This window comes from Acinonyx jubatus, chromosome B4, assembly GCF_027475565.1.
Source record: "Acinonyx jubatus isolate Ajub_Pintada_27869175 chromosome B4, VMU_Ajub_asm_v1.0, whole genome shotgun sequence".
Taxonomy (NCBI): domain Eukaryota; kingdom Metazoa; phylum Chordata; class Mammalia; order Carnivora; family Felidae; genus Acinonyx; species Acinonyx jubatus.
In genome coordinates, this window is record NC_069387.1 from 37201973 (window position 1) to 37214626 (window position 12654).

The following is a 12654-nucleotide window of genomic DNA, read 5'->3' on the forward strand; positions in this document are numbered from 1 at the left end:
GGCTTGGCTCGCGCCCAGTGCTCCCGGAGTAAACGGCGCACCGAGTGGCGATGACCGCCGAGGAGATGAAGGCGGCCGAGAGCGGGGCGCAGTCGGCGCCGCTGCCCCTCGAGGGGGTAGACATTAGCCCCAAGCAAGACGAAGGCGTGCTGAAGGTAGGAGGATGGGGGGCACGGCAGACGCCCATCGCAGCCGCCCTTCCCGCCGAGCCTGGGAGCCCCGGGCCGCCTCTGCAGCGTCCGGGCGGGTCGTTGAGCCGGGCCGGCGGCCGGTTGCATCGCCTTCCTGGATCTAGCTGCGTTGTTCGGGCTGGGAGGGCCGCCGCACGCTCGCAGCGGGTGGCCGATGTGCGCGGGCCTCCCCACGGCCGTTCTCCGGCCCCCTAGGGGGGGCCCGCGATGCGGGTGAGGCCCCGGCCCCCCAGCCCTGCGGCGCCCGGGCCCGGGACTGCAGCGCCAACTCCGGCGTGCGCGGTGCAGCGCGGAGGGAGGGGCGGGGCCGCAACGCTGCACGCCAGCTGCAGCTAGAGGGCCCCGGGCGGCATGCACCCGGGCCCGCTCCGGCTCCTTTCCCTCCCCTCAGCTCTCCGCGACGCTGCGTCCCCGGCCAGGCCGCCCGCCGCAGCGGGAAGTCCCTGGCCGCCTTCGCTGGCGGTGCTGCGAGAGCTCGCCCACCCCACCCCCCGGGCAGTTAAACATTAGCTAGGACCTGAAGCGGGTCACCAGAGTTATTTCCTGGCCCAGAGGCCTTTGTACGACTTGGTGTCCGGGGCCTCGCCGTGAAAGAGGTTCTGGTGCCCTCCGTCCCCTTGGTTACCCTCTTCCTAAAGGCTGGGACTCAGCTAGGTCACCCGCTCGGCCATGCTGCCCCCCTCCCCCCGGCCCCGGGAAAACCAGGGAGCAGTGCATGCCGGGACCTGTAGTTCCCCTCCCACCTCGCCCTCTGCCGTCTTGATTTGGGGCATGGGGTGTGGGGCCGAGAGGAGGTGCTTTGCTGGGAGCCTCGGAGGAGGGAAAGGGAGGGATCTGGCATTCGGGGAAGGGCATCTTGACCTGGGTCTGAACGACTGATGGTGCTTCAGAGCAGGTTTTGCAGAGTACCGGATGGCGAAATCAGCCTGGATTTCATACCTCCTCCTCAACCAGTGTTTCTTTTCGTCCTGGCCTCCCACTGCTCAGTTCCGTGTGTGTGTGTGTGTGTGTGTGTGTGTGTGTGTGTGTGTGTGAGAGAGAGAGAGAGAGAGAGAGAGACCTGAGCAAAGCTAGAGATCTCGGCGAGCCCTTATCTGGTCCAGAAACGCTCCTGGTTTTGCCCCACATGTTCGAATCTTAAGCTGTTCTCCCAGTGGGCATGTGGCTTCCCCTTCTTTCCGGCATTCTGGTGATTTCTACAAGGTTATTCGTCCCAGAAGGGCCATTTCCCCTTTTTTTCCTCCAGTCCTTCCCCTTTGCCTTTCTATTCCTCAAGTCATTTGTCCTTTTCCTTAGAAGGTATACCTACCCAGGTGATCCATGGAGTCTCCTTGTCACCTCTTTTAAGTGTTAAAGAAGAGGAGCAGAACTTAAGTTCCTGAGAAATGCTCTTAGCCCAGAAATAAGAGACTTAATTAGCCTACCAGTCAGGACACAGGTGGTGTCCCAAGTCAGTTTAAGGGCCCGAGTGAGAGCCCCTGTGCTTATCAGTGACCTGGTATTTTAGGACTGCTGCTATCCTGTTCATTATTCATATTCTCATCCTTGTCTTATCTGCAAACCAGATCTTGATCTGACGACCACTGGCATTTCTTTGCTGCTGCTGATAATCATCTTTAACTTTTTACCAATGTAATTCTCCAACCCTGATAGGGATTATTATTGCTAGTTTACAAATAAGGTCTAGAGAGTTGGACTTGTACAAGATCATACAGCAAAAACTTGAACCTCGGGTCTTTTGGCTCTAGTTTTCAAACCAAGTCGTTTTATGTTCCACCTCAAGTAAAATGGGGGGAGGGGGTGGGAGGTCAGTTGACTTCTAGCCAAACTCCATATCAGAATCATTTGAGGCTTAGTCCCTTGGCTTACAAGGAAGCAGACGATTCCTTCTCGGTTTCCATCAGAAGTATGCAGGTAGTGTGGGTGCCTCTTTCTGCCCCCATGCCTGGGTACTCACCTTCTCCCCTTCCTCCCAGGTCATCAAGCGAGAGGGCATGGGCACAGAGTTGCCCATGATTGGGGACCGAGTCTTTGTCCACTACACTGGCTGGCTGTTAGATGGCACTAAGTTTGACTCCAGTCTGGACCGCAAGGACAAATTCTCCTTTGACCTGGGCAAAGGTAGGCATGGTTAGTGGGTTGGTAGTGTAGGCTCTGTGGAGGGTATAAGCTGTCACAAACAGAAACTATACTCTCAGAAGTTTAAGGAGGAATGGTTTGTTACACGCTGTTAATTTTTCTTCTGTTACTCTTTTTTTTTTTTCCTTCTACTCTTCTGTAACTCTGATCAATCTCTGATCTCTATCTCCCCTTCCCTGATCATCTCTGAACACCTCAGTTCCTGTTCAGGGATGGACTGCCTTATTCCTTAAACTCCTTTGTTCCAGAGTTGAGTGGGGGTTTTTTTGTTTTGTTTTTCCTTTACTTTTCTCTTTTTAAGAGGTCTGAAACCTGACAGCACTTATTGCAACTAAGTTTTCTACTTTTCTAAAGAGTGTCTAGCCTCCCCTTGGGCGTGGTATAATAAAAGTCTTTTGGAGCCAGTGTTTAAGCCCAGAGTCGGATCCCTGCCAAAGAGGACCTGTTTGCTTTCTATACCTACAGGGGAGGTCATTAAGGCTTGGGACATTGCTGTAGCAACCATGAAGGTGGGAGAAGTGTGCCACATCACGTGCAAACCCGAATATGCCTACGGTTCAGCAGGCAGCCCTCCAAAAATCCCCCCCAATGCCACACTTGTGTTTGAGGTGAGTGTCCAGGAGCAGAGAGCAAGGCGAAGAACCAGCCTTATCTCGCCTGGGTCCTGGCTGCCCTCCAGCCCTTCCTGCTGCTTGGAGACAATGTAGCCAAGGCTAAGGGCCTGGCCTTAGAGGAGGAAGAGACAGGGAGAGGGCAGCTCACTCTGCTGTGCACATAGCATGCTGCTGCCAGAGAGCAGCAGCTGATGGAGGTCTCGGGTGGAGAGAGGTGGCCACAAACCCCTCTTCGGACCTGAAGCAGGGTGAGGGTTGAGGCATATTTTATGTCAGGAGCAGCGCCCAGAGATTGGTTATAATTTTGACTGGAAGAGGTCAGGAGGTCTATTCATTCTAAATGACAGTATGGAATACCAGTGCTTTAGGATCAGAGGAGGGGAGGGATGCGCCCCGTGGGTCAAGGGGATGAGGAAAGCCTTCACTGAGAGGTGGAACTTCATTCATTCCGAGGATGGCTTAGCCCTCATTAGTGGATACTTGGAGAATGTTCAGAAGACTACTGAAAGATATTGGGTCATTTCCAATGCCTACCAGATTGGCCTTCTCAAGTAGCTGGATTAGGATAGGCTGGAACGTGGATAGGATAGACTGGATCTTCTGAGGTCAACAAAAGCCGTGGGATGGGCCTACCCCTACCAGAGTTGAGACTAGAGCCCCCAGGACTTAGAACTTTTGCTAAGTGCCACTTTGTCCACTCCTGGTCTGGCAGTTACTAAGGACTGTTCTGAGTGAGGGAGAAGTTGCATCTCACTGCTGATGGAGTTAGTGCCCAAAGGAGTCGTGTTGCCTTATGTGTTGTCCCACAGGTGGAGCTCTTTGAGTTCAGGGGAGAGGACCTGACAGAAGAAGAAGATGGCGGAATCATCCGGAGAATACGGACTCGGGGTGAAGGCTATGCCAGGCCCAATGAGGGCGCTATCGTGGAGGGTGAGACAGTATAGTCTGGGATTTCCGTTCTGACTCTGGTACTTAGGCCCTGGGTGGTTCTGGGCAAGTCACTTCCTTTTTAATTTATTTATTTTTTTCAATGTTTATTTTTGAGGAAGAGACAGAAGATCGTGAGCAGGGGAGGGGCAGAGAGAGACAGAGGAGACAGACACTGAATCCCGAGCAGGCTTCAGGCTCTGAGCTATCAGCACAGAACCTGACAGTGGGGCTCGAACCCACAAGCTGTGAGATAATAACCTGAGCCTAAGTCGGATGCTCAACCAACTGGGCCACCCACGCACCCCATGTCACTTCCTTTTCTGATCCTAATTTCTTGTCTGAGAGACGAGGGATTGGACCATTTCCTCTTAACGTCCCTCCAGCTCTGAGAACACGACAAAGACATCTTGGGGGCAGGAAGTGATGAGGTGATAGAGGGAAGCCGGTGGCATCCTTCCTCAATCCCCTGCCTGCTCACATCCCTGACACATTGCCTCTTTTTCATACCAGTTACACTGGAAGGGTACTGTAAGGACCAGATGTTCGACCAGCGGGAGCTCCGCTTTGAGGTTGGTGAGGGGGAGAGCCTGGACCTGCCTTGTGGGCTGGAGAAAGCCATTCAGCGCATGGAAAAAGGAGAACGTTCCATTGTGTACCTCAAGCCCAGGTGAGGAGTGGGTGCTTTGTATAACAGATGGGTGATCAAAAGTCCGAGATCCACATGTCCACAGTTAGTTGTGTAACTGGACACTTGTATCTTTTCCTCTGTGTGTGTTCACTACTCCCACAGCCTCAGTAGAGGGCCCTGCAACTCTGCACAGCAAACGTGATCTCCATATTTAGGAGCACGGTCACAGTTGTCCACATCTCAAATCAAAGGCTAACCTTTTCAGTCAAGGCTGCTCAAGATTCCCTCCTTTACCAATGTCAAAATTTTTATTTTCCATTAATGTTCTCCATCATTGTGATATTTATTAAAACATGCCTATTATGTGCCAGGTATAATGCTGAAAATTCCCAGGTATTCAAAGACCTTATTCCTGCCTTCTAGTGACTCATTGCTCAGTGAGCTTTAGCAATTAGTAATTGAGTAATCATCCCAGTGTGTAGTGTGCGTGAGGAGGATGTGGAAGATGCTAAGAGACCAGCTAATTGTGTGAAGAGGTCAGGGAAGATTTTGCCAAACAGGAAACATTTGAACCAAGTCTCAAGGGATGGGAAGTTACTTTGCAGGAAACAGACAGGAAGCCTTTTCAGTAGGGAGCGGGTTAAGCATGGCAGCGGTGACCTAGATTTTTTTTGCCCCCCTCCTTCCCCCCAGCTATGCTTTTGGCAGTGTTGGGAAGGAAAAATTCCAAATCCCACCAAATGCTGAGCTGAAATACGAAGTACACCTCAAGAGTTTCGAGAAGGTGAGCTTGCTCGAGGTCTTCTCTGTCCCGGAATCTGGTCGCAGTAGGTGGCCTTGAGGTAGCTCACAGCTTTGTTTCTGTCTTGGGGTTAGGCCAAGGAGTCTTGGGAGATGAACTCCGAGGAGAAGCTGGAACAGAGCACCATAGTGAAAGAGCGGGGCACTATGTACTTCAAGGTGAGCCAGCATCTGGGGCCTGGGGGAAGGCCCCTCTGGGCCCAACCTTCCTCCTGATGCCTGAAGTCCTTTTCTGCCAGGGAGAGGATGGCGGCGGCGGGAATGCTGCCTATAGTCTTCATCTAGTAGATCTAAGCTAGCTGCTCTTGCTGGAGGAGGCGGGGAGGCAGGTCTTCTCATGCCCATACATCACTGGTGTCTACAGAGTCTGACAGCCTGGTGCCCCTGAACCTGTGTCTATTGCCTAAGCCTCCCTCCCTCTCTAGGAAGGCAAGTACAAGCAAGCTTTACTGCAGTACAAGAAGATTGTATCCTGGCTGGAATATGAGTCGAGTTTCTCTAATGAGGACGCACAGAAGGCACAGGCCCTTCGCCTGGCCTCCCACCTCAACTTGGCCATGTGTCATCTGAAACTACAGGCCTTCTCGGCTGCCATCGAAAGCTGTAACAAGGTGAGGCCCTTTTAGAGAGGGCATGGGAGCAATGTTCACGGATTTGGCTGGGTGAGCTGCCAGCAGGTCTGAAACTTGGTCTCAGTGACTAGGGTAGGGGTAGGATAGTAAGTGGGCTAGTGGAAGCTCAGAGATGAAGGGCCCAGAGGCAAGGGCTCTTGGCTTTAGTGGTAGGAGAAGCAAGCACCTTGGCTTTAGTGATAGGAGGCAGCTGACACAGGTAGAAGGTAACACTGGATGGGAAAAACCGCTATGGCATTTTCTCGGCCCTGGTTCCTAGTCTGTCCCTCTTCTATACCTGCTTTATTCTAGAGAAAACGAAAATGTTGTCACGGGTCTTTTCTCTTTCACCTAAAGCTCTGTTTTCCCTTTGCTTCTTGGACTAACTGGGATTCTTTCTTAAACCTTGGTTTGTTCATTTAGTGCCCCGAAACTCCTTTCTGGGGTGGAGCCAGCCATTTCCATTCTGCCTCATCCTGCGGAGTGAGGACTACCTTTGGAACCCAGTCTTGGCCACAGGCTGCAGGGACTGACGTCTCACTGTTGCTTCCTTAGGCCCTGGAACTGGACAGCAACAACGAGAAGGGCCTTTTCCGCCGGGGAGAGGCCCACCTGGCGGTGAATGACTTTGACTTGGCACGGGCTGACTTCCAGAAGGTCCTGCAGCTCTACCCCAGCAACAAAGCCGCCAAGGCCCAGCTGGCTATCTGCCAGCAGCGGATCCGCAAGCAGCTCGCTCGGGAGAAGAAGCTCTATGCCAACATGTTTGAGAGGCTAGCTGAGGAGGAGAGCAAGGTAAGGATTGGGACAGGGAACAGTTGGGATAGACAGAAGAGGAGGCTAGGCCTAACCCAAGTGCCGTGGCTGTTCATGCCTCTGGTTGTATGGGTCACTCCTGGAAACCAGAAGCTACCCTTGTCTCTGGAGGAAGAACATGTATGTTCCTTCACAGAACCCTGTTGTGGGGGCCACACTTCCTCAGTGATCAGGGCTAAAAACCCACTCACAAGCCCCAGAGGTGGGGAGTTGGTTACTGTGTGTGCTTCCCAACCTGTACCTTTTTAAAGCCTAGGTTTTATCTGTCTGTTTGTCTATCCATCTGTCTGTCTGAAAGAGAGAACATGGGGCGGGGGGGGAGCAGAGAAAAAGAGAGAGAGAATCTTAAGCAGGTTCCACACTCAGTGCGTGACCCTGGGATCAAGACCCGAGCCAAAATCAACCAACTGAGCCACCCAGGCACCTGCTAAACCTAGGTTTTAAAAGCCCTATGTTTAAATAGATAATACAGTTACGTAGTTTTACTTAAACAGCGCAGAGGCACCTGGTTGGCTGGTTAAACATCTGACTCTTGATTTCAGCTCAGGTCATGATTTCACAGTTGTGGGATCAAGCCGCACTTCAGGCTCTGCATGGGCATTGCCAAGCCTGCTTGGGATTCTCTCTCTCTCTCAAAATAAATAAACGTAAAAAAAAAAAAAAAAAAAAAAAAACTTTAAACAGCACAAAAGAACATGTAGTAAAAAGACTGCCACCCCCAGAAGCAATTGATATAACCAGTGCTTAGATCATTCGTACATGCACAAGTAGACCGTTTTCTCCTTTTTCCCTAAATAAAAGGCCACATGTTCCACCTCTTTTCTGCATTATGCTGTCTTCAGATCATATGTAGAAGATTGTTTTGTACCAACATAAAAAATAGCTTTCACATTCTTTGCTGCACTTAACATGGTGTAGCATTGGACACATAACCTATATCCTCTTACCCAGTCTGATTAGTCTTCCAGTGTTCTAAACCAGCTCTGTCTGATGGGAATATAACGCAGTCTACACAGCGATTTTAAGTTTTCTGGTGGCCCTGTTAAAGTGAACAGAAAAAATATAGCAGTGGGTAAATTTTTTTTAACTGCATTTGTTTGGGTTTTTTTCTTTCTTTTTTTTTTTTTTTCCAGACTAAGTAAATCTCTTAAGTATCCACTGTTCTGTTATACTTAAAACCCATCCATTTGAACTAGCTGTATTTGAAGCACTCAGTAGCCAATGTGGTAGTAACTGCCATGTTGGATGAGTACAGTTCTAAGTAGCACCATAGTGAACGATTTTGTAAATTTACAATTTCATGTGTGTGTGCCTTTAGGACATACCTGGAAAGGGAGTTGGCTGTGTTGGGGTAATTCTGTTGGAAGCTAGCATGTTTTGTTTTGTTTTTTTTAACTTGGGATGAGTATTTGTGGTACAGACCCAACACAGTGTCAGCATGGTGGTAGGTGAATATAGCTGTGTCCCCAGATCAGTGCAAGCAAGTGGGAGTGGGGACATGAAGTAAAAGTCCCCTTTCTCATCAGAGGGATTGGGCCAGATGAGAACTGGAACTCATCCCCTTCCTGTCTTCCTTTCCGCAGGCCAAGGCAGCAGTAGCTGCAGGAAACCATCATGCTGACATGGAGATGAAGGATGACCAGAAGAATGACGTGGCAGGGAGCCAGCCTCAGGTGGAGACGGAAGCATAGCCTCTACCCAGCCCTACTCCTGCGGCTGCCTGCCTCCCCTGCTCCCTCCCCTCCTCCACCCTGTTAGTTTTGTAAAAACTGAAGAATTTTGAGTGAATTAGACCTTTATTTTTCTATCTGGTTAGATGGTGGCTTTGGGGGAAGGGGGAAAGGAGTAGGCTGGGGGATCGGTTTAGGTGATGTCACCCCCTCTTCCCTTCCCCCTTCCCCCATTACATGTGAACGAATGTCCATCCACACGCACACTCATCAGAACGTTAATTTATTTTGCTGCTTCTGTTTGCTATGTCCATTTTTCAAATGGTAGAAGGGAGTGAGTGGTAGGGATACTTGCGGGGTCTGATGTGAAACCAGGGTGGAGAGGGAGACTCCTGGGCAGCCATTTTCCTTGTCCTTCCCTCCTCCCGGTCTGTTCCCAAACATGTGGCCTCCATGTGGGTGCTAGGGGCATGGGGAAAACCACTGCTGTGCCCGCTACTGCTCTCTGTTCCCGTCCTCGCCCCAGATGGTATGGCTGAGATGTCTTCTGGTGTCCTGATGACTGCCTCTGCTGCCCCCCCCCCCCCCAATATTTCCCTTTGGATCTGTTTCCCTTCTCAGCCAGGTTGTGTCCCCAACCCCCTCAGCCTTTTCTCTGCACGTTGCTGAAGGTCCAGGCTTGCCTCAAGTTCTGTGCTTGAGCAATAAAGTGGAAACGAAACCTGAGTGTCAGGCAACCTTTTTCTGTTTGGTCTCAGAGGGTGGGCATGGTGGCTGTGCAAGTGCAACAACGATAGAGGAGCATTCTTTGAGCATGGAGTGGTGCCCGCATACGGGGCCTCCTGGGAGCTGCCCAGACCACTGCCACCACCGCCACCCCACTCCCCACTCCACCCCCCACCCCCACAGCCTGGTGGGTTTTCATAGCTCTGCTTTTGTTCCCTAACACTTAGGAAAATATAAACATGTAAAATACTGGGACCAGTTGTGTGTGTTTTGGTTAGATTTGTCTACTTCTGCCTAAGTGATCTAGCAGAAAGCACAGCTTTCTTGGTTTCTTGTCAAGGTAAAATTCCTGTTAGCCATCCCTCCAGTTAGACACCTTTTACACAATTAAGGTGAAGAACAGTAAAGCCAGGGAACATGCGCTCAGGCCTGCTTTCCAGCTTCCTCCTTGACCTTAATAGAAAAAAGTTTATGCTTATGCTTCTAACTATGTGTTGACCTTTGGCTCCTATAGCATTATGGGGCCCTCGGAGAAGCCAGGGGGCACAAATCTGTCTTCTCCAGATGATCTTGCTTGTAGGCTACAGCCTCTGTCTATAGCCTTACCCTCTTCTCTCCAATGTATGCTGGCCTGCACAGTGGTGAAGGTAGTCTGCCTACCTACATGCCTATACAGTTCCTCCCAGAAGAAATTTCTCCATGCTTTTCTATGGAAGATTCATTTCTGTGTGAAGATTTCACCCAAGTCCTACATCATGGTTGGTGCCAGAGCCAGAACTAATATTTGTTTTAGTCTCCTGAGTGCTCTTGCTGAGTTCACACAGTCCTGTGCCTCTGGGTCTTTTTGACATTTCAAGATCTGTCATGCCCCTATAGCCAACAACAGTAGCTAACTCACTAAGCACCTAGAACATAAGCCTAGCATTAAACCAGGAACCTTGTGTGAATTAACCTTTTTTTCTTTTTTTTTGAGAGCAAGCACACGTGTGCTTGCACGAGCAGGGGAAGGGGTGGGGGGGGAATATAGGATCTGAAGTGGGCTATGCACTGACAGAAAGCCCCATGTGGGGTTTAAACCCATAAACCAGGAGATCATGACCTGAGCTGCAGTCAGACACTTGACTGAGCCACCCAAGTGCCCCTCATGTGAATTAACCTTAATCCTTGGCAAAGGAGTTAATGCCCCATTTTACATAAGAGGAAACCAAGGCTCAAGTTAAATAGAAAGGGGTCTGCCTGGAATAGGAGCTCTCTTGAACAAACCCAAACTCTTAAATATGAGGTTTACATGACCTTGGGCAAGTTGAGATTTCCTTATCTGCAAAAATAGAGGAGTGGATGAAATGCACTCCTGAGGTTCCTAATACCCCTGAATGGTTCTGTGGGATTCCGGGAATTTCAAACAATTGCACTTCTATGGAACTGGACAAGTCTTTTATGTAACATTAAAACTGTCTTGTGAAGATGTTTAAGTGGCCAGAAGTCTTTAGGATTAAAAACAGACCCAGCATGTACTTACACTCTGCTCTGACCCACGTTCAAAGTTCATAACCTAGTCCATTGACCCTCACCAACCTTTAAAATCTTCCCATACGGAGACAATGTGCTTGAATAAAGGAAAACCAGTAGTGACCAGCACTGCTAGCTGTTCTGCAGATTTGCAGTCTCTGGAAAATGTGAGATAGGGTTCATCTTGTCCTATTGCTGATCCTAATGTCAAGTTCTATACAGTTTATCTCCTGAGTATTTCCCATCTTCGTTCCAGCAGCCCCTCTCCAACATCACCAGGCACCTCCAGCCCACTCTCCTGTCCTGCAAAAGGTTCCTCCTGTCTTGCATCCTCTCTTGCCCCAGGTGCACTTGACTCTACACTGCATCCAAATCCTACCTCTCCAACTGCTTAAAATCCTTTCCTATCCCATTTAGTCTGAAGGTTACAAACTTTACTGTAGTCCACAGCCACTGTGGGACCCAGCACAACCTTGCCAACCTTACACCAGCATCAGAGCACTGGACTCCTTCACTCTACACTGGCCACACCACCTGAAGAGTAGAAGGAGGAAATTGTGCATGTCATTTCACTTACAAGAGTGGAATCTCACATCTTAGTCCTGTCTTCCATATTTCTTCCATTCCCTTTCCAAGCGCAGATCATCTCAGAGCCTTGTAACCATTAAGCTGAAATGAAAGAGGCTAAGGGCAGTGCTGAATAAAGCCAAAGGAAAGATCTACGTAAGAGAACTTGTCCTCTTTCTGGAAATCACTATTGCTGACTTTATGGCTGTAGTTCCCCAGCTGCTTGCCAACCTCAGATAACTTGGATGCACCCACTATCCTCAACTATAAAATCTAAGGCTCATAATAAAACCTTGTTTAGCGTGTAATGACACAACACTAAATACACCAATTTGGGAGGCAAAGTAAGAATGAAAGATTCACAAAGTGGTTCTGAGGAGAGATGATCAAGAAAAAAAAAACAATGCCAGGGCACCTGGGTGGCTCAGTAAGTTAAGTCTCCGACTCTTGGTTTCTGCTCAAGTCATGATCTCAGTTTGTGGGATAGAGCCCCCACAGCAGAGTCATGGTCTGCACTGACATCATGGAGCCTGCTTAGGATTCTCTCTCTCCCTCTCTCTCTCTCTGCCTCTCCCCTGCTTGCTGTCCCTCTCTTTCAAAATAAATAAACATTAAAAATAATAATAGTAGGGGCGGGTGGCTACTGGGTGGCTCAGTCAGTTAAGTGTCCAACTTTGGCTCAGGTCATGATCTCACAGTTCATGAGTTCGAGCCCCACATCAGGCTCTGTGTTGACAGCTCAGAGCCTGGAGCCTGCTTTGGATTCTGTGTCTCCCTCTCTGCCCCTCCCCTGCTCATGCTCTGTCCCTCTCTCAAAAATAAATAAACATAAAATAATAATAATATTAATAACGCCTTCATGAACTTTCAGACTTCTTTGGCTAGAAGAGAGGACTGGCCATACCCCATCCCCCTCCCCCAAGACATGTGGGCTCCAGGATCACCAGTCTCCTGTGCCCCTGTTAGGAGTGCTTCACACATAAAATTGTTTGTATATATATATATTTTTTTCTTAATTGAAGTGGAACTCACATAATATAAAATTAACCATTTTAATGTGAACAATTCAGTGGTATTTAGTCTAATTACAATGTTGTACAACTGCCACTTCTGTTTAGTTCTAAAACATTTTCATCATCCTTTGTGTTTGAAGCCCATGTCCTCATGTTTTGACTTCAGAGACCATGAAGGACCACTCTTCATCCTTAAGTGAATGGCCAGAAGAGTCTTTTAACAGGCAACAACCCTGGGGTGCCTGGCTGGCTCAGTTGGTAGAGCATGTGACTCTTGATCTCAGGGTTGTGACTGTGAGCCCCATGTTGGGTGTTGAGATTACTTAAAACATCAAAAAACAAAACAAAACAAAAACCAGACAACAACGCAGACAGGCTCTAGGATCAAAGCTTCCCAGAGTGGGTGGTCCCTTCTAACGGGCCAAACTTGTGAGGGAGG

General features: G+C 49.5%; 1 protein-coding gene across 1 annotated transcript; it reads left to right on the top strand.

Annotated features, from left to right (window-relative positions):
- The first annotated feature begins 15 nt into the window (after window positions 1–15).
- FKBP4 (FKBP prolyl isomerase 4) lies at window positions 16–9126 on the top strand. The gene is made up of 10 exons (XM_027074036.2): window positions 16–155; window positions 2168–2312; window positions 2796–2938; window positions 3754–3874; window positions 4385–4541; window positions 5196–5286; window positions 5379–5462; window positions 5729–5914; window positions 6470–6709; window positions 8314–9126. Exons 1-10 carry the CDS (start codon window positions 51–53, stop codon window positions 8419–8421), a joined length of 1380 nt encoding a protein of 459 aa, XP_026929837.1. The 5' UTR covers window positions 16–50; the 3' UTR covers window positions 8422–9126.
- Window positions 9127–12654: the final 3528 nt, after the last annotated feature.

What these genes read in the sequence shown, in the direction of transcription:
- FKBP4 (XM_027074036.2), top strand. Translation starts at nt 51, where the DNA reads ATGACCGCCGAGGAGATGAAGGCGGCCGAGAGCGGGGCGCAGTCGGCG. An exon ending in CTCCTTTGACCTGGGCAAAG is followed by an intron (nt 2,313 to 2,795) that starts GTAGGCATGGTT and finishes CTATACCTACAG; the next exon opens with GGGAGGTCATTAAGGCTTGG. An exon ending in ATGCCACACTTGTGTTTGAG is followed by an intron (nt 2,939 to 3,753) that starts GTGAGTGTCCAG and finishes GTTGTCCCACAG; the next exon opens with GTGGAGCTCTTTGAGTTCAG.